This window comes from Eublepharis macularius, chromosome 4 (assembly GCF_028583425.1).
Source record: "Eublepharis macularius isolate TG4126 chromosome 4, MPM_Emac_v1.0, whole genome shotgun sequence".
Taxonomy (NCBI): Eukaryota; Metazoa; Chordata; class Lepidosauria; order Squamata; family Eublepharidae; genus Eublepharis; species Eublepharis macularius.
This window is the reverse complement of record NC_072793.1, coordinates 115,987,145-116,008,932: the sequence shown is the minus strand read 5'-3', so window position 1 is coordinate 116,008,932 and position 21,788 is coordinate 115,987,145. Positions and strand designations below refer to the sequence as shown.

Sequence of the window (21,788 nt, the reverse complement as noted above, 5' to 3'; positions counted from 1 at the left end):
AAAAATACAGTTTTTTCCCCCTTCATGTTTCAATGTTTACCAACCATGTAACATGAGCACATTTTTTCTCTGTATTGATTTCCCTGACATGACATCTCTCCCTTCCAATCAAACCTTGGCAAGGGCAGAGCAAAGAGCACTCCCAGCCAATCCAAACCACAGAGAACTGCTATTCTCCTTCCCCCTTCCTTCTTTGTATGCTGCAGTTTCCCTCCCCGCCCTTATATAATAGAAAAGCCTTGTCTTGATCAGGTGTTCACCGAATTCAAACTCCCCTTCTGTATAGGCCTCTCTTGCAGCCCTGAGCCCCTTGGTTAAATAGGTTGAACTTGCTGAGCTGAGCTATGCTTGGCACTGGCTGAGATATGCTTTGCAGAAGGTTCATTCATTGCAGAAAGTTGGTCTCTTAGCAGTGCTCTGGAGCTTGTAAATTACTTTCTTGCACTTAATTAGATCAGTAAGGGATCATGTCTTTGTAAACTGTCTGCTTTTTACCTGTAGTCCTGCTCCTACTCTATCCTCTTCCCTCTCTGTGCTTTTTTCATTTTCAGTTCTCTACCTTCAAATCAGATCATTCCAAAGGAGTAGCAAAGAGCACTTTCAGGCAATCTCAAGCTGCCATTCTCCTTTTCCCCTTTTCCCCCTCCCTGTAAGTTGGAGAGAGATTTTTTTTCCTTGTAAAAGTAGTTGGTTACGTAGAGAGGGACCTACTTTGGAGGTCTGTAAAATTGATCCCCTTAGTTCAATTTCCTTGAAATTTAGAATGGTATTTAGAGGGAAAACTGTGTTCTATGCAAATTTGGTGCCCTTATCTTTATAAGCAGCTGCCTCAAACTCTTGAGATTTTTTTGAGATTCCTAGTTTTATTTTCTGATGAGTATGCCCATCACAAATGGAGAGATGGATGGACATCCATTATCACTATAGATTCATAGTAGCAGCATGAATCACAGTAACAGCAAGCCAAGTGATTAGGTTTGCTATGGTCTTTGGCTTGGATGAGATCATGTGAGGGGGCATGTGGAATTTTTGTCTGGGGCCTGTGGAGTTTCTTGGAAGCCCTGCATAAGCCAAGTTGCTATCTTTGAAGAATACAGCCCATGAACTTGTATCCTGATTATGTGATGAAATGAAGATGGTTGTTAAATGGATTCTATTGCTATGGTAAAAGGGTCTATGCTGAAGGTCTTTGATTTCTAAAATCTAACCTTGATAAAACACCTAATGAATATAATGTAGTGGTTTCATGAACTCATTTTTATTCATCTGTGCACTTACCATTAAATGATTATATATGATAATGAGCCAGAGATGTGCAGTGAGGTGAGGGAAACTGCTGTCATGAACGAAAGCAAGGATAGAAGATAATATCATATGTCAATGTGTCTTGTATCATTTATTGTTGCTGGAATTTATTACATACTTTCCTCTTAAAGGTGGAATGTATGAGAATTGTTTTAGAGAATAACATGCTCACAATTTGGAAGAGGAAGAACAGAAAGTAGGAATACATGTGTAAGCTTTAAGTTTCATTGAGCATGACAACAATCCAAAGCATGCTTAATCCCACATATTTCAATAGACTAAAGAATGAAGTCTACTCTAGATGATACAGGCAACACAGAGAGATTTTTGTTTTCAGATGACAAATTCATTAATAAGTCATAACATAAAAGTGTGTGTGTGTGTGTGTGTGTGTGTGTGTGTGTGTGTGTGTGTGTGTGTGTGTGTGTGTGTGTGTGTGGTAAAGTGTATAGACTCTGTTAATCCTATATTAACCTAACTTTTTAATTAATTAGTACTAAATATCTTTTTTACTAAATATTATTAAATCTCTTATTTATTGGTTTAATATTATTTAATATTATTAATATATAAAATTAAATAAAACTAAAAACTTAAGAATAATATGGTTTCAAATCATAAAATTGTATTATGCTGAGTTACAAATTTAACAGCTCACATCTCCTTTTGTAAAGAGAAAATGGGCCAGCAACAGCAGCAAGACCTTGTTATCACTCCATCCACTCCTCAAATCCAATCAGGCAAATAGAACAAGAAAAACAAGCCAGCACTGCTACCAAAATGATTCTGCTGAAAGACAAAGACAGAAGAAAGCCAAATTGCGGGGAAGGAGAGATAAAGGTTTGCTATACTAAGCCAGCCTTGAACATCGAAAGTGAAGTTAAATGATAATCACCAAGCCTACTAAAGATAACCTTGCTTATATTTCCTCTTCTGGAGAAGAAGGAAAAATAGAGCTGAATGTCATTATCACTTTATTGTATATATGCGTATGTGCGTATATTTATTTATTTATTTCCTGGTTGGAAAAAAACCTGAAAGTACTACCCACAGCTATAACAACCTCCCAAACTAAAAACAAGTGACAAATAAACCCAAACAATGAAAAAGAACCAATAAAACCAATAGAAAAATGAAAATAAAAGAACTCTTGCTGGAGCACAGGTACACCCAGATGTAGCCAAACCCCAACCAGAAGTTGAGAAAGTAAAATAGATATTAATGAAATGAAATATGTAATGCCATAAGTCATAATGTGCATTTGCAAAACTCAAGTCCAGTACCACCTTAGAGATCAATTATCACAGAAGCTTATGTTGTTGGTCTTTAAGGTGCTACTGGACTCAAATTCTGTTCTGCTACCACTGAGTATCACAGCTACCACCTACTATCAAAGTGGCCCACATACATTTGTCATGTTCAGTGTAGCTTGTTGCCTCAGGAATCTACCTCAAGAGTTCTGATTATTTCATGTGAACCTTTTGGCCCATGACAAAAAGAACATTTGCATTATATTTCTGGTGGCCATGAAGTTCTGACTCCATCTGAAAGAATGGAGACTTATCTATCAGAATGCGTGTCTATGGTTCTCATTCAAAATACTTTGCTTCTACAACTTATTTTAGATAGTTATCAATAACTCATGGGATACAAAACGTCCAGTGCTCTGGTGAGGGTGGGGTGGCACACATTGCAATGGAAACATTTTTTTAAAAAAATTGCTTTATACCACACTATGCAGGTTAACATTTGCAACAATAAACACCTGTGGCATGTACTTATACAGAATACCATGTTAACAGTGAGGAATGTGGTAAATTGCTGTGTAAAAACAGACTCGATTCACTCTGTATTGGATTGTGGCCTTTGTGTGTATTGATTTATTAATTCATCTATCTGTTTATATTTGTAGTTTAGGTTATTTGTTAATACCATGTAAAATCCAAAATATTTTGAAAATTCAATATTCTTAGACGTCATTTCAATGGAGGAGACAGGTGTCAGACCTAGGATGAGTAACTGGCTACACTGCAGGCAAGGCAGTTCAGTTGTGTATGTTGGAGATCATACATTACTGGAATGAAAAAAACTTGTATGTCTTTTTTTCTGAGTAAGTTAGGTCTTCACAATATATCTATATTAAACATTTGAGTAGTATCCATAAAATGTTTATGTGTCTGTAATATAGGAACAGGCATCATGAAGATAACAAATAAACAAATAAAACAACTCAACAAATAAAAACTACCATTGTTATCATGTTCATTGGCAGAGTACTAAAACATTTTATGACCACTCTGAACAATTCAGTGGACATAACTGACTGATAGGAAATGTCAGTAATATACAAAGAAGAAATAATAGAAAGGAAAAGGAAGACTGGAAATTTTCTGAAAAAATCCATGAATAAAAATTGCTTTCTTTGACAACTTGATCCTATGCACGTGGGAATCCAGTAGCATCTAAGGATGTGGTTAACAACATTCTTTATCCAAAAAACAGACCAATTAATAGACAGCTTTTCAAATAATTTATCTGAATCCAGTCCAATTAAAATTGTTTAGACTACAGACTAGCACAGACCAGAAAGCTTAACGTAATGTACTTGCACCACAATAGTGCAAGATTGTAAAAGAGGATGAGTTTTTTTGTAATTATAATTACAGTTTATATTCACTTAAATTTATATTTCAGTTTGAAGCAGAAAGGCCTGAACAAGGTCACTCATGGAAAACTTCTAGTCTGAAGTAGAATAGAAATATTTTCCTCATGAGTGTAGAACAGAAGTAGAAGTGTAGAACAGAAGTAGAACAGAAATATTTTCCTCTTCTGCGTGGTGAACCTAACATTAGGCTTTCTGTGCATTCAACCCATGCAGATTGGATGTACTTTATCAGGGCTTTTTCTGGGGAAAGAGGTGGTGGATCTCTCTATTATCACATGTGCGTGTGCAAAGCGCGAAGTGCACACACACTCCCAGACATGCGTGGTTTCATCACTTCCGGAAGTGACATCACTCCAGGAAGTGCTGTCACTTCCAGAAGTGACGCCACTTCCCGGAACCCAGCACAATACATTACAACGAGGTAAATGGTAGTAAGCTTGGGAAATTACACTATTTTGAGAAAGGGGTTTTTTTCCTTTCTGTATCCTCTACAAAAAATGAAATCTTCCATTCCCTTTCCCAAAAATTTCATTTCTTTGGAATCATATTTTAAAATATGCAAGGAGGGAGCCTCTAAAAATCCAAAACCCATCTCACAAATCTAAATTCTAACGGAGTCCCTCTGCCAGCGTAGAAAAAATAATTCCAAAATTCTTTCTCAAAATTCCACAGAGTCTGAAATTCCTAATCTAATGAATATTGAATTTTCAAATTTTCAGGGAGGGTTTTGCTTTACTGGAGCAATTCAAAATACTCAACTTTAGCTGCATTAGATTTATACTTAGTTTAAAATGGCTTTTTTTTGTTGCCTGCCAACTCTACCTTATCAATGGCTAAGCCGTTGTAACATTGTAAAATGCTCATAAATATTCCAATGTCCCAGAGAAACAATATTCATAAACGTATGTCCACAGCAATTTCAGTAATGTCAATCAGCTGAGGGTGGGGAGAACCATTTGAGTTAGAGAAAGGAGAATGAACTCAAAGCAGCACACACACACACACCTTGAAAAGAAAACAGAATGAACTCAAAGCAGCACACACACACACACAGCCCCCCCCCCAAAAGAAAGCAGAATGAACTCAAAGCAGCATGTATATACACAGAAATCCCTGAATAAAATGAAAACAGAATGAACTCAAAGCAGCTTTGCCTCCTCTGGAGAGCCGGCCCCAGCAGCTCTGCTCTCTCTCTCAGTCAGAGAGGAATGGGAAAAAAGCAGAATGAACTCAAAGCAACTTAGCAGCTGAAGGAGGAAGGAACCACATGGGCAGATTCTAGAGCTGCCAGAATGCCGTTCCTGAGCGTTCCCCCTCAAAAAAAGTCCTGTACTTTATTATCGCTTCTGGCCCCATACTGCTTTGTTTCTTTAATTCTACACTTTAAGAGAGTTGAACTGAAGTGGTGTCTGTTTAATTTTGCACTAGAAAAATGCCCCAGTTCTGCTGAAGGCTTTGAGGACTCATCAGTTTCTTCAGTGGATATGGTGAGGATTAGTTAGTTTCATCAGCTGAGAACGCCTCAATTTCCTTAGTGGATTGGTTGAGGACTGGTCAGTTTCCTCAGCAGATTGCTGGTGAAACTTACAAAGGTTTTATTTATTTTTTTAATGGCACCAATGTTGCAACATTGCCATTTATTTTTTTAAAAAAACAGGGAAAAAACTGGACCTTTGCTGTTCAACCAATCAGGATTCAGGGGAATAAAGAGGAGTGAAAAGGCCAGGCCTCACACCAAAGAAAACATGCACTTCAAAAAAGCCCTGATTTGACTTACTGTAAAAAAAAAACATCAGGATATGTGTGCAGGGAGAAAAGCTGCAGAACAGATAGGGGGAAATGGGTTCTACGGCAGTTGCAGTCGTCTCTGTATGGAATGCAAAAAAGTCTGGGAAGCAGTTTGGAGACTGAATTGGGGTATTTTGACCATGCATGCAGAAGTCTGAAGAAAAATGTAGTTTGGGGCCAGAACCAGTGAAAAGGCCCTGTGTGGAAAAGACCTTTGAGTAGAGTTGAAGTGATAAATTAGAAATATACTGAATCTCTACTGCCACATTTCCTGTTACAAATACTGATAATGAGACAAAATATGATATTTACTTCTATTTAAAACATACAGGATGTAAATATATATATTTGTCTGAATTATATTGGAATTATTTAGAACTGCTTTTTTAAAAGAGTCTATAATGATGCCAAAGCTAAGAAAACAGATAAAATCTTAGGTCACACATGGTTGTTTTCTGAACTTTCATGCAGCTGTGCTAGGCCAATAAATATTGCACAGAGGCCAAGGCTTCCTGATATTGTCTTCCCACTGTTATTCAGAGATTCGCTGCCTCTGAATATGAAGATTCCCTTTAGTCATCATGGGTAGTAACCTTTGATGGACTTCTCCATGAATCAGTCTAACTCCCTTTTAAAGCTGTTCATCTTTGTGATCATCTCCACACTCAGTGGCAGTGAATTCCACAAATGTAATTGCTCACTGAGTAAAGAAGTATTTCCTTCTGTCTCTCTTAAACATATTGCCCATTAGCTTTACTGAGTGCCCCCGAATGCTAGTACAATGGACATGAGAAAACATTTTCTCTACTCACTCTCTCCACCCCATGCATAATTGTATAAACTTCTTTCATGTCCTTCAGCAGTCATTACCTCTTTAAAATAAAAGCTCCTGAAATAAGACCCAGGAAAATCCATTGTCTTGATCATTCAATTCATTTTCCTCATCAAGTCTGATCAAATATAAACATTAACCAAGTCTTAATGCCTAATCCAAATATTAGAAAGATAAGTGTTTGTTAGAATCGCAATTGTTTGTTTGTTTATGTCATTTAGAGTCCGCCTGTCTCACTGAGACTCAAGGCAGATTACACAGTATGAGATTAGTACAATCAGTATCAAGTACATTTCAATACAGTATCAAGGACATTTCATAAACAATACCATAGGGTAAATAGATACAAGTTTAAAAGACATAATATTAGCAAAAATCCAATACAGAGTAGAAAAAATACAGTTTCATAAACTGCCCTGTACTGTCCAAAAATTTGAATTTGTTTGGTATACTGTATAATTATAAGTACAGCCAGTTCTAACATTTTACTGAAATCCAATAGCACGCTAGTGTCTATCTGTGAAATGGTACTCATATTATATTATAATGCCATTTCTTTAATTATATTAAGAAATTATGAACTTGTTTAATAAAATATTCATTTTCTAAAATAAAAAACACCTTAAACTAGCATGTCAATAAACTTACATATAGTAGGCATATTACCTTTTTTTCTCATTTTGGTCGATTAAAGATGGTGTGATAAGGTAAAAGAATAAACTTTGCTATATTACTGTTTTAAAGATGGGAAGAATCCTTGCATCTCCATTTGGCTAAACTGCAGAGAAGGGACTTCTATAAAATTTCTACATAGATTATAAATTGAAGTCCACTTAAACATGACAAATAGAGGCTATTACTTAAGAATATAACATTCCATTTCAATATAAGTGTATGTAATTGCAGCAATTTATGGCTTTGCGTTTCTGCACTTATGGGGGTTTAGGTCTTGTACTGAACAACTTGTATGCATCCATATCGCCAAACAACTTATCATTGTCTTGGATTTCAGACTAACATGCTTGCAGAGCTTATGCTAAAGACTCCCCCACCACTACCTTTTTGAAAATTTCTCTCTTAGAGGGCACAACAGTTAGTTCTTCTATTCCAACTGCTATACTTTATTCTACATATGTGAATTCTTAAGAATATCTCCACTATGCCATGTATGAAATCAATCAGCATGCAGCTTTATCTTACCAGAGGTCTCAGTTCTGGATGAGTCAGAATGTACCCATTGTTTGTGATCGCAAATGCATATCCATGAATACCTAACTGTAAGAGAATATAGGAGAAGAGAATCCGGATTAACATGGTCTCACCTAAGCAGGAAACAAACATGTGTGAGTACTCACAAAAGACTCACCAGGAGTTCCACATGAGTACTGCCATATTTTTGCATTCCATTCATTTCAGTAGGGGATGAGCAAAAGAATTTAACCAATAGACTGAGTACTATGGCTTAAAATGGTAGTAATAATTCATGTATTTATTTATTGAGTGAATATCTATCTACTCCACCTTTCAAGTATAAATGATACACACGGTGGTTTAAATCAACAACCACAGAGAGCAGCACACAATTCTAATTGAATTATGATTTTTTTAATGCATTAGCAGCATTTCCAGAATTTAAAGACCCACAGCAATACACTCACACATTCAGAGAGAATTCATGGCAGTGAAAGACATATCTGACAGCTTAGAAAGATAGTACCAGAGGTCTTGCCTAAGTCAAAAATCTTGTGGAAATTCAGAACCAGCTTCACAAGATCCTAAGCTAGCAGTGAAGTTGATCTCTGTCCTAGAACAAGTGCATCTGGATGGACTGTGTCACCGAAACAAGCCATTAATTTATTTGAAATATAGTTTTAGGGAAGAAAATGTAATCTTCCTGTTGAAAGTAAAGCACATGGGAAAACAAATGTTGTATCTTCAGGCTACTTTATCTCCACATTACATGGATCTAATTCTAAATACATAAAGGGGAACTATTTCTAATTCAGAGCTCATGCAATTTCCAAGTTGAAACCCAAGAGATCTATGGGAAATAATCTGAGAGCAATGCAGTGTAGTATTAGGCCTATAAGTACACGTATAATCAAATTTAGCACTGTACTGATTTCAATAACAATCCTACCCTTTTTGACAATGCTCCACTTACACAGCCGACTGCACTCATTGATTGCAATAAATGTACCTCCAAATCATTGATGTGTAGTCATTAAAATATTCCTTGGTGAAAACCCACTGCTAATAGCTTTGGCAGATGTTCTGCACAACACAGCTTTACCACAGGAAAGGCAAACCGAACATAGAAACTTATTGGTTTTGCAGTGAATTTTCAGTTGGGTTTGAGATAATTCATTTCTAGCATTCTGTGTATTATAAGCAACTATGACTGTTCTGAAGTATTTCTCTAGCCTAAACATCACAATGCAATTAAACTAAAGAGCACCTTGTCAAGATAAGTCCCATATTATAATGATGATGCCATTGTATGCAACAGCATGGAAACTGAATTTGCAAACCTAAGAATGGCACAAAGAGGTTGCTTGCAGTTGTGCTCTTCCTACCCTTCCTAGAAAGTTCATTTCTAATGTAATTGGAAACATGATTAGGTACATAACAGATTGAATGGCATGTTCATGTCTAAAGGCAAGAAGTAGTTTGCCAGTCCAGAGCACTATATTCTATTGTCCATCTCCACATTGCATTTTAATACGTTACCAGATTACCCCCAAGATATGTATTGAACATGTTTCTGCCCTGCCTTTCTCCTTTAACAAAGGACTCGAGACAATTTTAAAGAGTAACACAAGAGTAATACCAACACAATTTTCATAATTAAAAAAATTAAAATGTTAAAGTTTAGAAAATTAAAATAAAATATACAACAAAAAATGAAACCAGTATTTGCATTTTCAGTACTCCTCAGAAGTGCTAACAAAATTTTGGAGGGAACGATACATTTCTAACTGCCTCCAAAGTATGGCGGATGCCACTGTGAGAGTTCTAAATCAGCGAAGTTCTAACATATCTACGTAAGGGATAGTTAAAAGATCTTGCTGTGAAGAATGGAGCTGGCACACTGGTTTGTATAGGGAGAGATGGATTTTTAGGTATGAGGGTCTCGGGTCACAATGGGCTTAAAAATAAACCAGCACCTTGAATTAGACCCAGGAAAAAATAGCTTCATATTAGATAGATCAAGTTGGGTAGCCATGTTAGTCTGTAACAGTGGAACAGAGCACGAGTTCAGTAGCACCTATAAGATTAACAAAATCTGTGGTAGGGTATGAAGCTTTTTTCATGAGTCATAGCTCACTTCTTTAGATACAGCTAGAATATGAGTTCATCTGCCCTTATATCTTGGAGAGTGGAGTGATTTCAGATGCTGAATGACAAAAGCCAGTGAATGACAATAGCAGGCATGATTGGATAGGATGGGGTATGCAGAGGGGTGGTGGGTGTGAAGAAATCAGCATTGGTAATGAGACCAAAAGCCTAAGTCTCCATTCAGTCCAGATGGCTGTATTGTCCAGAGCTTCATTATCAGTTGCAATTCAGCAGTTTCTCTTTCTTATCTCTCTTTGAAATTCCTCTGCAGGATAACTGCTACTTTTTTGGTGAGCAACTAAATGTCATGGAAGGTTAAAATGTTCCCCCACTGTTTTTTTAATGTTGTAGTTTTTGATGTCAGACTTATGGCTATTAATTCTTTGTTGAAGGGACTGGCCCGTTTGTCTAATGTAGAGGGTGGAAGAACATTGATGACATTTGATGGCATAAATCACATTAGAGGATGATGTAGGAGTATGGCGCTGATGGTTGTATAACTGATGTTGTTGGGACCACTGATGGTGTTGCTAGGATCTATACGAGAGCAAAGCTGGCATCTTGGTTTGCTGTTCATAATAGATATCACATATACAAAATGGCAAGTCACAGTTAACAAATGGGCTGTCACCAAAACACTGCCATTATTAATATCAATAACCTCAATCTTCTCTGGATGCAGCTTCACCATATTCACCCTTAGCCACTTGACCACAACTTTCAAGTATTGGCTCAATATAGATTCAGCAGTTTCTGGAAGCTTATTCAAAGAGATGAATGTCATCAGTGTATTTATGATAAACTACCCCAAAGGTTTCTATGCTTGCAGTTAAGGGACTTACATACATATCAGACAGCCTGGTGATAATACTCATAGGCAAAGCCCCAGAATCCGAATTTTCCACAACAATCTTTTGCACTTGGCTCAACTGAGAGAGCCTGAATAGCAGAGCAACAATTCTGGCCAGATGTGAAGACTCACACAAAAATGTCACAGGTAATAGCCAAATCATTATTAATTTGGAACTCAAACTCTGTAATTTTTAAATTCCAAATTATCCTAAATAATTGTGCTGGATGTGATTCAGCTTATGTAATGAAAGTGGGAAAGTAATGAAAGTGGAAAGTAAAATGATATTTTAATTCGTATGTTTTACATTAGTTGGCCACCTTAGCAATGCTGTAAGGGCCGAAAGGCAGGGTAAAATTTTGTAAATAAATAAATAAACCCTATGAGCAAGGGAGGGTATGTATGTATGTATGTATGTATGTATAGTCTGCCTTTCTCACTGAGACTCAAGGCATATTACACAGTGTAAGTCAATATGATCAACTGCTGGGACATTCAATAAATAAAAAGAACAACTGCAGACATTTGAAAAGAAACATACATTCGAATCCAGGAATACGTAGATGAAACACTGAAACAAAAGTGACCCATTAAACAATGTAGAAAGTAGTCAGTAGGAATATATTTACATCAAAGCACAGTACAGACCCCATCCTTTACCAAAGCATCTCTCTGAACTAATGCCTTGCAGCATAGCCCTGCTGCCTAAGTAAAAAAGCTCTCTTGAATAATTCAATTTTGCATAGTTTGTGGAAGGCCAAGAGAGTGGGAGCTTTCCTGATCTCTTCAGACAGGCCATTCTATAAGGTGGTGGTGGGGGTCACTCACTACAGAAGTTGGGGGGGGACAGCTGTTGACTTTGCCCATTTGCAGGATAGTATCTGCAGCAGCCCTTGTTCACAGTAGACATGGGCATGAATGGAAAACAAACAAACAAGCTGTTCGTTGTTTGTTGCCATCCACGAACAATGAACAATGAACAGTAATGAACATGACCCTGTTCACAAACATGTTAGTTGTTCGTGGCCCCTTAAAGATCCCTTTAAACTATCAGCAGGCAGGTGGCAGGGGGAATTCCCCCTTGCCACCTGCCTGCTGATAGTTTAAAGGGCCCTTTCCTGCCATGTGCAAGGAGCAGGGCTCTTTAAACACCCCACAAACTGACATTCCCAATGTTCAATTCCCACCAAATTTGCAGGGGACATAGTCCTCATTGTCCTCCGAAGACCCCCCAAGTTTCAAAGAGATTGCACCCCGGAAAAGGCATGATCCATGTGATCCATGACCCTTTACTGTCATTTTCTCTTCACAGTGGCAAAAACCGGACTGCCTGTTGGAAGGCAGCTACTTTGAGGGGTCACAAACTGACCTTCCCAATGTCCAATACCCACCAAATTTGCAAGGGATGTAGTCCTCACTGTCCTTCGAAGACCCCCCAAGTTTCACAGAGATTGCACCCCAGGAAAGGCATGATCCATGGGTCATTCCCTTTGTTGTCATTTTCTCTTCCCAGTGGCAAAAACGGGACTCTCTGCTGGAAGTACTTTGAAGGGTTAAAGCCAGAAGGAAAGCCAGAAGGAGTTCAGACAAAGTTCAGTCCCTGCTGTTGCCAGGGGAATTGATTGAAAGGCCCAAGACTGTCTGGCTTGACAGACGGCTGGTGAAAGCAATGGACAAGGCTTGCAACAACCACATGTTCATTTAGAATGGAGCCTCACAAATGGCTTGTTCGCGAACAGATGAACGGCCTGTCCGTGGGTTTTTTCCGTTCATAATGCTGTTCATGGCCATGTCTAGTTCAGACTAGCATCAGTGGTGGGTAGCTTTGACTGCTGTCAGAGGGATGAGGGGAGTCTCTCCTCTTCACTCTGACAGCGGGCAGAAGCGGCCCTGCGGCGGCACCAGCTCTGCCCGCTGTCAGAGGGACGAGGCGAGCCTCCTCGTCCCTCTGACAGCAGGCAGAAGCAGCCCCACAGTGCCGGCTCTGCCCGCTGTCTCGCACCCAGCAGCAGCAGCCTGGCGGTGTTGGAGTGGAGCAGGGGGGTGGGGGCTGGGGGTTGTGGGGTGTTTAAAGGGTCCTGCCCCTTGCACATGGCAGGAAAGGGCCCTTTAAACTATCAGCTGGCAGGTGGCAAGAGGGAATCCCCCCTGCTACCTGCCAGCTGATAGTTTAACGGGATCTTTAAAGGGCCATGAACATGAACACCGAACATGTTCATTAAGGGGACATGTTCACTTCTGTTTGTTGTTCGTGGATGGCAATAAACAACCAACAGGGTGTTCGTAATTTTTTCCCCATTTGTGGCCATGTCTAGTTCAAAGTAGCAAAGCTACTGTGATGGAGCATAGGAAGAGGTGACCCTGCAGATATGAGGGTCAAAGACCATGAAGGGCTTTGTATGAGATGTCCAAAACCTTGACCTGAGCCTGTTAACTGATGGGTAGCCAATGGAGTGACTGCAAAATGAGAGTAATTGACGGGCCCAAAGTAACCCAGCAACCTTCCAGAGACAAGTAGGTGATTTGAACCAAAGTCTGCCAGATGCTAGTCCAATATCTCTTTCACCATGCTAGATCTACTTTAAACTGTTAGAATTAGACAGCATTTCTAAGCAGGCCTACTCAGAAGACAGTAATTCTTTATACAGTGAGAAGCATTATACTGCCTTGTGTAGTAGAAGATGTGTTCCATATTTTGGGCATGAGAAAGCTTTACAATCAATAGAATGCATTACGGCCTAAAAATCCATCATCTCACAAAACTGTTTCATCTCAAAGAACAATTTGAATCTCTCTCAGAAACCTGGATAATACATTAAATTGTCCAACCAAAATCTCAACAGTAATAAATGCCATTGGATCTTGTAGTACAGGCAAAGTATACTATCTATAGTATATATGGGACAATATTGTAATTTTTTTTTAAAAACTGAACTTATTTTGGAATCCAAAAAAATTTAGGGAGCATTGTCATAGTAGAAAATGTGGGGGAGCATTCTCATAGTAGAAAATATGTTCCATATTTTGGGCATGAGAAAGCTTTACAATCAGTACAATGCATTAGTTGCCAAGCAACTAATACACTATTCTACGGTATATTGAAATGGATATAACAGTGAGAACTGAAGTCTTGCCTTGCACAAGGGGGCTCCTCAATTTCCGTTGGTCCTCCCCATTGCAGCCCCTCCACCACATCCTGTGGAATTCCCAAAGGTATCCTGACCTACTAGGAGTGGGATTTCAGTAGGTACCAGGATATCACTATAGTCTGTGGTTCAAAAATATGATAAAGATATCTTTTCCAGTATTTGTTTTGCATTCTGTATATAAGGATCATGTAATTATTTTGTTAAACAATTCGTAGTTTGCACTATATAAATGTAACTTACTTCTCTTTCAATACATTGAACTAGTAATCAAATGTTATTTACCTTGTACTTTGGAATAGTCTTTAGAAGTTCTTTAACCGGAACATCTGTGCCTACAACTCCCAGAAGAATGCCTTTCGATCTCTATTTTAAAAGATTTTTTAAAAAAAATACAGATTAGGATGAAAAACAATCACCGTTGGAGCAATGTATTCAATAAATAATTATTTCCTACATGGATTAAAACTGCACTGGAAAGTGTAGATAACTAGCTAATTCTTCCTGTTATTGGAAAAGCTATTGTTGGTGGCTGCAGCTAATTTGGCTGAACAAGCATACATGTAAAATAAGCAGTAATCTTCTTTTCCTTACCCAGGAATCAAAATCACAACCAGAGTGCAAAGTTTCAGTTGATAAAGAAACTTTTTGTTAAACACTTTGATTTAGTAAACCACACCTCAGCAAAATGTCACATAAAACATGACAACTTTTCCCCAAGTATCCTGTGAGTTGATGCCTAGGAGAGGCAAGAAGTAAAAAGAGGATGTAAATGAAAATGAAATGTCAACATTGTTTTAAAAAAGTTTTAAAAAGAACATAAAAAACAGATCCAGCATTTACCACTACACAAATCTGTCAGTAATTTTTCTGGATCTATATGCATGTTTTAGTCTGAGTAAGGGAACAAAAAAAATACAAACATTTGCTTCAATCCCAGGAAGCACATAGGGTGCACATAGGCTTCCATGTGCATGGATGCATAGTGCCTCAACATGTACACAGTTTGCTGTATGAAACTGTTATGGGAATATCCATTGCAGTTCCACAGGCTATTACAGACATGTGGTCTGTTATCTGTTGCTCAGCAGCCTTATGTGCCAATCCAGGCAAAATTTAGAGCTATTAAATCTCATTTATGTCAACAGTTTTCAGGCATTATTAACTGTGCTTACTAGAAAGGCCTGTTCAAAATCTTAAGATGGAGCAATTATTGCGGCTGGGTAGAGGGCGGGGGGGAGAGCAACTGGGCAACTGTGCCCAACACTGGCTCACTCAGGGGGCTGTCACACTGCTTTCTGCAGCCCACCCCCATTTAACCAGCTATATGTCAGCCAGCTTTACATCAAGGAGGGGGCAGGGACAGCAGACCTGACAGTCAAGCTCCAATTTGGTCCATACTCCATGTTTAAAAGAAGGGGGCTAGAAACTGGCTGGGCATTTAGAGCAGTCTGCCAGCAAACCCCACCAACATCCAGGCTTTCATATTTTAATTCTTGTGTCATTTTTGCTTTGTCTGCAGAGGGGGAATGGTTAACAGAGCCAGGAGAGAATTTTACCCTTGCTGCCTCATAGGCCTTGGGGTTTTTGCCTTCCTCAACACAAAAGTGTATGCTCTGTGTATGTTTGATCGTATTATTGAATGCGGGTAATTGTCAAAACTGGCTGCTGGCATTTAAGCATTTGCTGGGGACATGGTACAGACTGTTGCAGGGGTGATCCTGCATGACCCTAAAAAGGAGTCTGCTTAAGGGACTCTGGGACTGAGGGACATGATAGTCACCTTTGGGACTGGCATATTGACCATGACCCCAAGAGACTAACAGTAAGCAGGAGCAGCAGCTTCTTCTGCTTCTGGCCCTAAGACTAGCACTCTTTCTTTGGTTACCTCCAACAGGCAGGTCAAGCGGGGGGGGGGGGGGGTGTCACTGTCAGCAGATGATCTGTCTACTGCACCCATTGTCCCCAGCCTATACTGTGACAGGATCATAAAAGTTGTAGCTTGGTTCCCACCCACCCACCCAGTCCAGTGCGTCTGTGTTCTTCTTTCCCTCCCCTTCAGGATTGTCCCCACACAATGCATGGTATTCAAAAAATTTAGAAAGCTTGAATGTAAGGTATTAAAAATGTAGAAGCTTGAATGTAAAGAATGTAAAGTACCTTTTGCCTTTTTATTTCAGCTGAATATTCAGTATTCAGCTGTTTGCATTTAAATATATACGCTATTTATTTTATCATAATAGCAAATGCAAATGTATGTGGGAAATGCAGGAAGGAAATTCTAACAGTTAACAAACATAATTTCCTTAAAACACATCTGTGCTGCTTATAAAACCTCCGTTTTGTTGCACATGGCTGTCATACAACATGTGTACTTACAGTCTCATTTTGCTTACTAAATACTGGCATGGCAACAGTGGTCATCAAAACCAATCCCTGATCGTCAGCAAGCTATGTTTAAAACATAAGAATAAATATTAATACAGAGAAACTTGACAGCATTATCAAACCAATATAAAGAAATCATCTAAATAAGTTCTCTTCTGATTAATGAACATGAGGCTATTTAGGACACCATGACAACTTATATTGCATTAATATTAAGTGTACCTCAGATGGTACCTCCTAAACATAGCTTGTGTCTACAGAAAACATTTAAAAATAATTTACAATACAAGGAATGTATCCTTGAGATACATTTGCTCATCTGTTGGATATGCATCGAAAACTTAAGTATTAATACAAATCTATCTTAATTTTCTAGATACTTCTAGTTTTTAATGGGACAGTATTTAAGACAGTCCAAATATTTTCAGTTCATATATTGAAGTAATATTTATTGGTCTCAAGGCTAGTTCATGCACTACACTGGCATACTTTTAAAAAAACCCTGCATACTGTGTGAAATGAACATTTTCTGTAATCTTCAGTGTTCTCTGCAACTTCATTAGAGATCATGGAATATGATGAACTGACCTCTGTGAACTTCTAGCTCACAATCTGCATTGCTCATGCAAACACAGATGTCAAGCAGATTCCTGGTGAAGGGAAACACATCTTTATGTAGTGTCAGAATCATCCTTCTAACTCCAACACTACTTTCACACAGCCAAATTCAATTCCATATCCACTCAGCAGTTGGGCAAATTCAAGCAATGTTACCACTAAACATGTGGCAACATATGTTGAGATTGTGGCTGGAACATAGCATTACAGAGAAGCTTTATCAAAGATTTTTATTGCACCAATCCAGAACCAATTTTGGTTACTGTGGAATCCTTTCTAAAATAATTCAAGGGGGCACATTTATATGATGACTGGTTTATGTCTCAAAGCAGTGCAGGCTTTGTGCTTGCCAGTCAGTGGGAGTTGTGCCCTCAGTTTAGATATAATAGCCTTTCATGTACATTCTTACATTCTTATGTAATACTTATCCATACTATCAATTTACAAATGTTACATACACTACAATTTATTGCTAGATTATTAAAACTGTAGTAATATATCCAAGGCATAAAGGGAGACAACAATGCATTTGGGGATTTTTTTAATCTTCTTGAGATTTTCCTCCCCACACGTTTCTTATCTATGTCATATTCTTTTTGGGGTCTTTCATTCCCTTTGGCTCTCTTCTTCTTTCCAGCAGATACACCTGGCAAAGTATAAAATTTACAACAGCATTTACATTGGGACTGAGAGGTCCCATCTGAAGAGGGGGCTGTTCCTTCCAAGTATGGCAGCATCACCTGAAAGACTACAATAGCGCCAGATAGGTGTGCTAAGTCTGAGAGATCATGGGTGAGTGTGACCACCCAATGTCCTGCATAACTCCCTTTTGTGTAAGAGAACTTGTTCTATGCTTTGTGATGGCCCACAAACTACTGTTCAACTCATTAGTAAGAGCATGACACTCCTCAAAATACGATACATTTTATATAATACAACAAAGACAAAATTCTGTGAACAATATTGCTAACTAGCAAGCTAAAGTACTTGCCATTGTTCTGACATATAAATAATAAGGAGACTTCTGGCCTCTGAAGTTATATTTCAAAATTGTTTTATAAAATGGGATTAGATATAAAATTGTAATAAATTTTAAATAAGAAGTCGAAATCGTTTTCTGTTCTACAGAAATGTACATTAAATTAGATTATTCTAGTGGAATCTTTGCTTTGAAATTCTGATATCTTGTTGTAGTGTGTGTGTTTAAATTTAAAATAGATGAAATAATATTTACCAAATTAAAGAAGAAGCCAAGCTGCAATCAGCTACTTCTAAGGCTTGGCACAAGGAAGGAATTCCAAAGGAAGGACATGGCTTAAAAAAAATAGGCATTCTTAGTCATTTGGTGGGTGAAGCTGTTGTGGAATTTTTCCCATTGGTCCACACGATGAAGATGTTATCACTAAATCTCAGACAGAGAAAGGGGGAGGGGATATCCCATCTGTGTCCCTCAGGGTACTCAGTGATTCATCAGCATAGGTCCGGCAGGCAGGGAGGTGGTATCTCTGTAGTCTATAAGGATTCTATCCCCCCCAGCTCACTGCCCCTTCCAGAATGCTTCTGATTTTGAGACCTAATGCTGGGATTGAAAGAAAGGACTGAGATTCTGTTGGTGTACTGCCCTCCCTGCTGCCTAATGCTCTCCCTGCCTGAGCTGACAGAGATGGTCTTGGGGGGTGGTAATGAATGAGGACCACTAGGCTGGCTGTCCTGGGGGACTTCAACATTTAAGCCAAGGCTGTCTTGGCAGCAGCAGCTCAGGATTTCATGGCCTCCAAAACACCCATGGTAAATGTCTCAGGTAGTAATTGGTCCTATACATTATGCAATCCACACTGTTGATCTGGTATGTTGTTTTAGGTGGGATGAATGTGATCTGTAGATGGGGGAACTGATGACAGTTCCTTAGTAATGGACAATCACTATTTGCTCTGGTTTAGACTTACAGGAATACCAAGACTGTGCAGGGGTGAGGGCTCTATTAAAATGATCTACCTCCAGAGAGAAGAGGTCAAAAATTTATTTATTCCAGGTGTCATATGAAAATCTTGTATCTCAGTCAAAGATCACTCAATGCTATCTTTTAAGACTTTGTTTTAAATTAAAAACAGTCTAATCACTCTAAAAGAATCACAATAATTCTAGTATATGTCAATGAAATTAAAAATAAGAAGGTATACATGCCATTTCTTATCCTATCTATCTCACATTTAAAAGATAAAATATAGTTTCTAAGATTCTTACCAAAGTGCTTTCCAAATCTAGAACTGAGAGGTTTGGGGTGTTCAGGGTGTAGCTATGTAGCTACCTTATGTATGCCCAGTTATGTGAACATCACACAACTCTCTTAAAACCATCTAATTTGTTTCCTCTGCAAGCATCATGTAGACAACTCTGTACACTGAATGACATTTATCCAAGAATAATTGTTCCAAACTGTAGTCTGCTTATTGTAAGATTTAGTCTTGGCATAAAACCATTTATGCATCTACTATCTATCAAACAGTGAGAACATTGCTGAAACAGTAAAAAGTAATACACATCTATAGATTTGAAAACTAAAAAGCAAATTTTTGGGTGTACTGTTCAGGTATCTATACCATTAACAATCAGAGTCTATGACAGGATGGTGGCTGGACAACTTCAGGATTTCCTGAATGGAGCAGATTGTTTAGATCCTTTCCAATCAGGTGTCAGGCCTGGTTATGGGACAGAAACAGCCTTGGTCACCCTGGTAGATGCCAGGAGATGGACAGAGGGAGTGCAACTCTGCTGGTTCTCTTGTATTTTTCAGCAGCTTTCAATAGCATTGATTATGGTATCCTTCGAACCGCCTTTCCTGTCTGGGAAAGAACCGCCTTTCCCGTCTTTCCCCAATTGGAACAGCCATTTTGTGGCTTTGTGAAAGGATCACTCTGTTTTCCTTTCTTTTTATACATACACTCCTGCATATACACTTTTTGGTCTTGTGGCCCACTGTTGGCACCCTACCCACCATAATTTATTTTGGAGGTAAGGATAACACTTCATGCATCTGACAAAGTAGTTCCTGGTCAATGAAAGCAAATGCTACAATAAACCAAGTAGTTGTTATGTTGCCACAAGACTATTGTTTTTGCTGCAATAGGTTAACATGTTATCCCTCTGGGATTTACCACAAGAATTCTTTTTATCATATTGGGAAATCTGTTAACATTTAGCTAAGAGATGCATAGTTACAAAGTAGGAACAATGAACTTAATAGGCAGAGCATGGTTGGCATTTTTTCTTCAAGTAAAAGGCTGAACAGAATCCAAATAACTTTTCTCAACAGAATTCACCATGAATCAGCCTTCAAACTAAAGTTTTCCCAAAGACATTGCAAAAAACTAATAAACAGTATAATGGGAAATGTTGGAAATGTCAAAATATGGATAAAACAATATATCACATGTGGTGGACATGCAAAGAAGCAAGAAAATACTGGATAGAGATCCATGAAGAAATGCAAAAGATATTTAAATTTGTGATGCATCTTAAAAATATGTTGTTATTATACCAACCAAGCAATATTACAAAAATGCATAGTGAATTATTTAAGTATATGGTAACAGCAGTAGGAGTAATATCTGCAGCAAAAGTGGAAGGCAAAAAAATGTCCAGTTTTGAAGGAATGAAAGAACAAATTACATGAATATGCAACAATGGCAAAATTAACATCTTATATACATTGCAGACCTATCTCAGAATTTCAAGAAAAATAGAAAGTATTTTTGATTATTTAGTTAAATATCAAGAATAAGTAAAAATAAATTTTAGAATAAAAAGTAAAGAGATCAGCAATATATGTCTGTAATATATGTTTGTATCAAACTCATTACTGGATATGAAGATAGACGGTAAAGAGAGAATAAAGATATTTAAATAAAAGTGAAAAATCAAGAATATATAAGGCAAGTTCTATACAGATATTTGAACTATATGATTTGAATGAAGCTAAAGTCATGTCTATGTTAAAATGCATATGTTTAGTTTATATTTTATGTAGATAAATGTAGTAGTAGATGATAGTAGATGTATGATTTAGATGATTGTATGATTCTATTTTTGAGTTTATTTTGAAATAATGACTCCAGATGCCACAGGCATGAACAGCACACTTAGACAAAAAGTAGAACAGATACAGATAGGTAGGAAACCTTCATTTTTGTGGCTTTCCTGTTTATCGTCAAACCACAGATGGCTAGAAAGACAACACAGGTATGCAAAGAAGGGCATCTGAATATATCCTTTACAGCATTTTATATGGGATTAATGGTTTCTGTACCTTCCAGCATTATTCTCTGTTACAGGGTGGGTAGGAGCCTTTTCTCCTTTAATTACCTCTTGTCCTAGCACATTATTGCAAGGATTCTAATAAGCTTAGCTTAACCCATATTAATGCCTTTGTCCTTTTGACCAAATTGTTCACGAACAGTATATTAATCACTTTCAAGGAATTGCTTATCAGGATTGGAAGCTGGAGAGTCATTGCTCAATAATACAGTAAATGTCTAAACCAAAGTAACTACTCAAGAGTTGGTGGTGGAACTACCATTTCATAAGATGTATAAACTGAATTTAGTCAGGATAATGAAGTTGGAATAATAGTAAGAATTCGCCCTGAAATGCCTGAGTGAAAAGACAAGATGTATGAATATACATCAATGGCTAAATTAACTTTCTATGTGCACAATAGACCAATATCAGAATTCTGGAAAAAATGGAAAGATTTCTTTGATTACTTAAGTTGAAACTAAGATAAATTAAAGTAGTCATAGACAAAATATAGGAGAGATGACTGATTATAAATTACTGACATTAAAGTTTGAGTATAAG

The 21,788-nt window shown here is 37.9% G+C and overlaps 1 protein-coding gene across 1 annotated transcript in view; it reads right to left on the bottom strand.

Moving 5' to 3' along the window:
- The window catches only part of CACNA2D3 (calcium voltage-gated channel auxiliary subunit alpha2delta 3), a 1,057,886-nt gene that overhangs the window by 225,708 nt on the left and 810,390 nt on the right, over nucleotides 1–21,788 (bottom strand). Inside the window, exons 15-17 of the mRNA XM_054976383.1 lie at nucleotides 16,305–16,376; nucleotides 14,211–14,291; nucleotides 7,791–7,865 (exon numbers count right to left, since the gene is read on the bottom strand). Of these exons, the coding sequence (XP_054832358.1) occupies nucleotides 7,791–7,865; nucleotides 14,211–14,291; nucleotides 16,305–16,376 (228 nt within the window). The remainder of the gene's footprint in view (nucleotides 1–7,790; nucleotides 7,866–14,210; nucleotides 14,292–16,304; nucleotides 16,377–21,788) is intronic.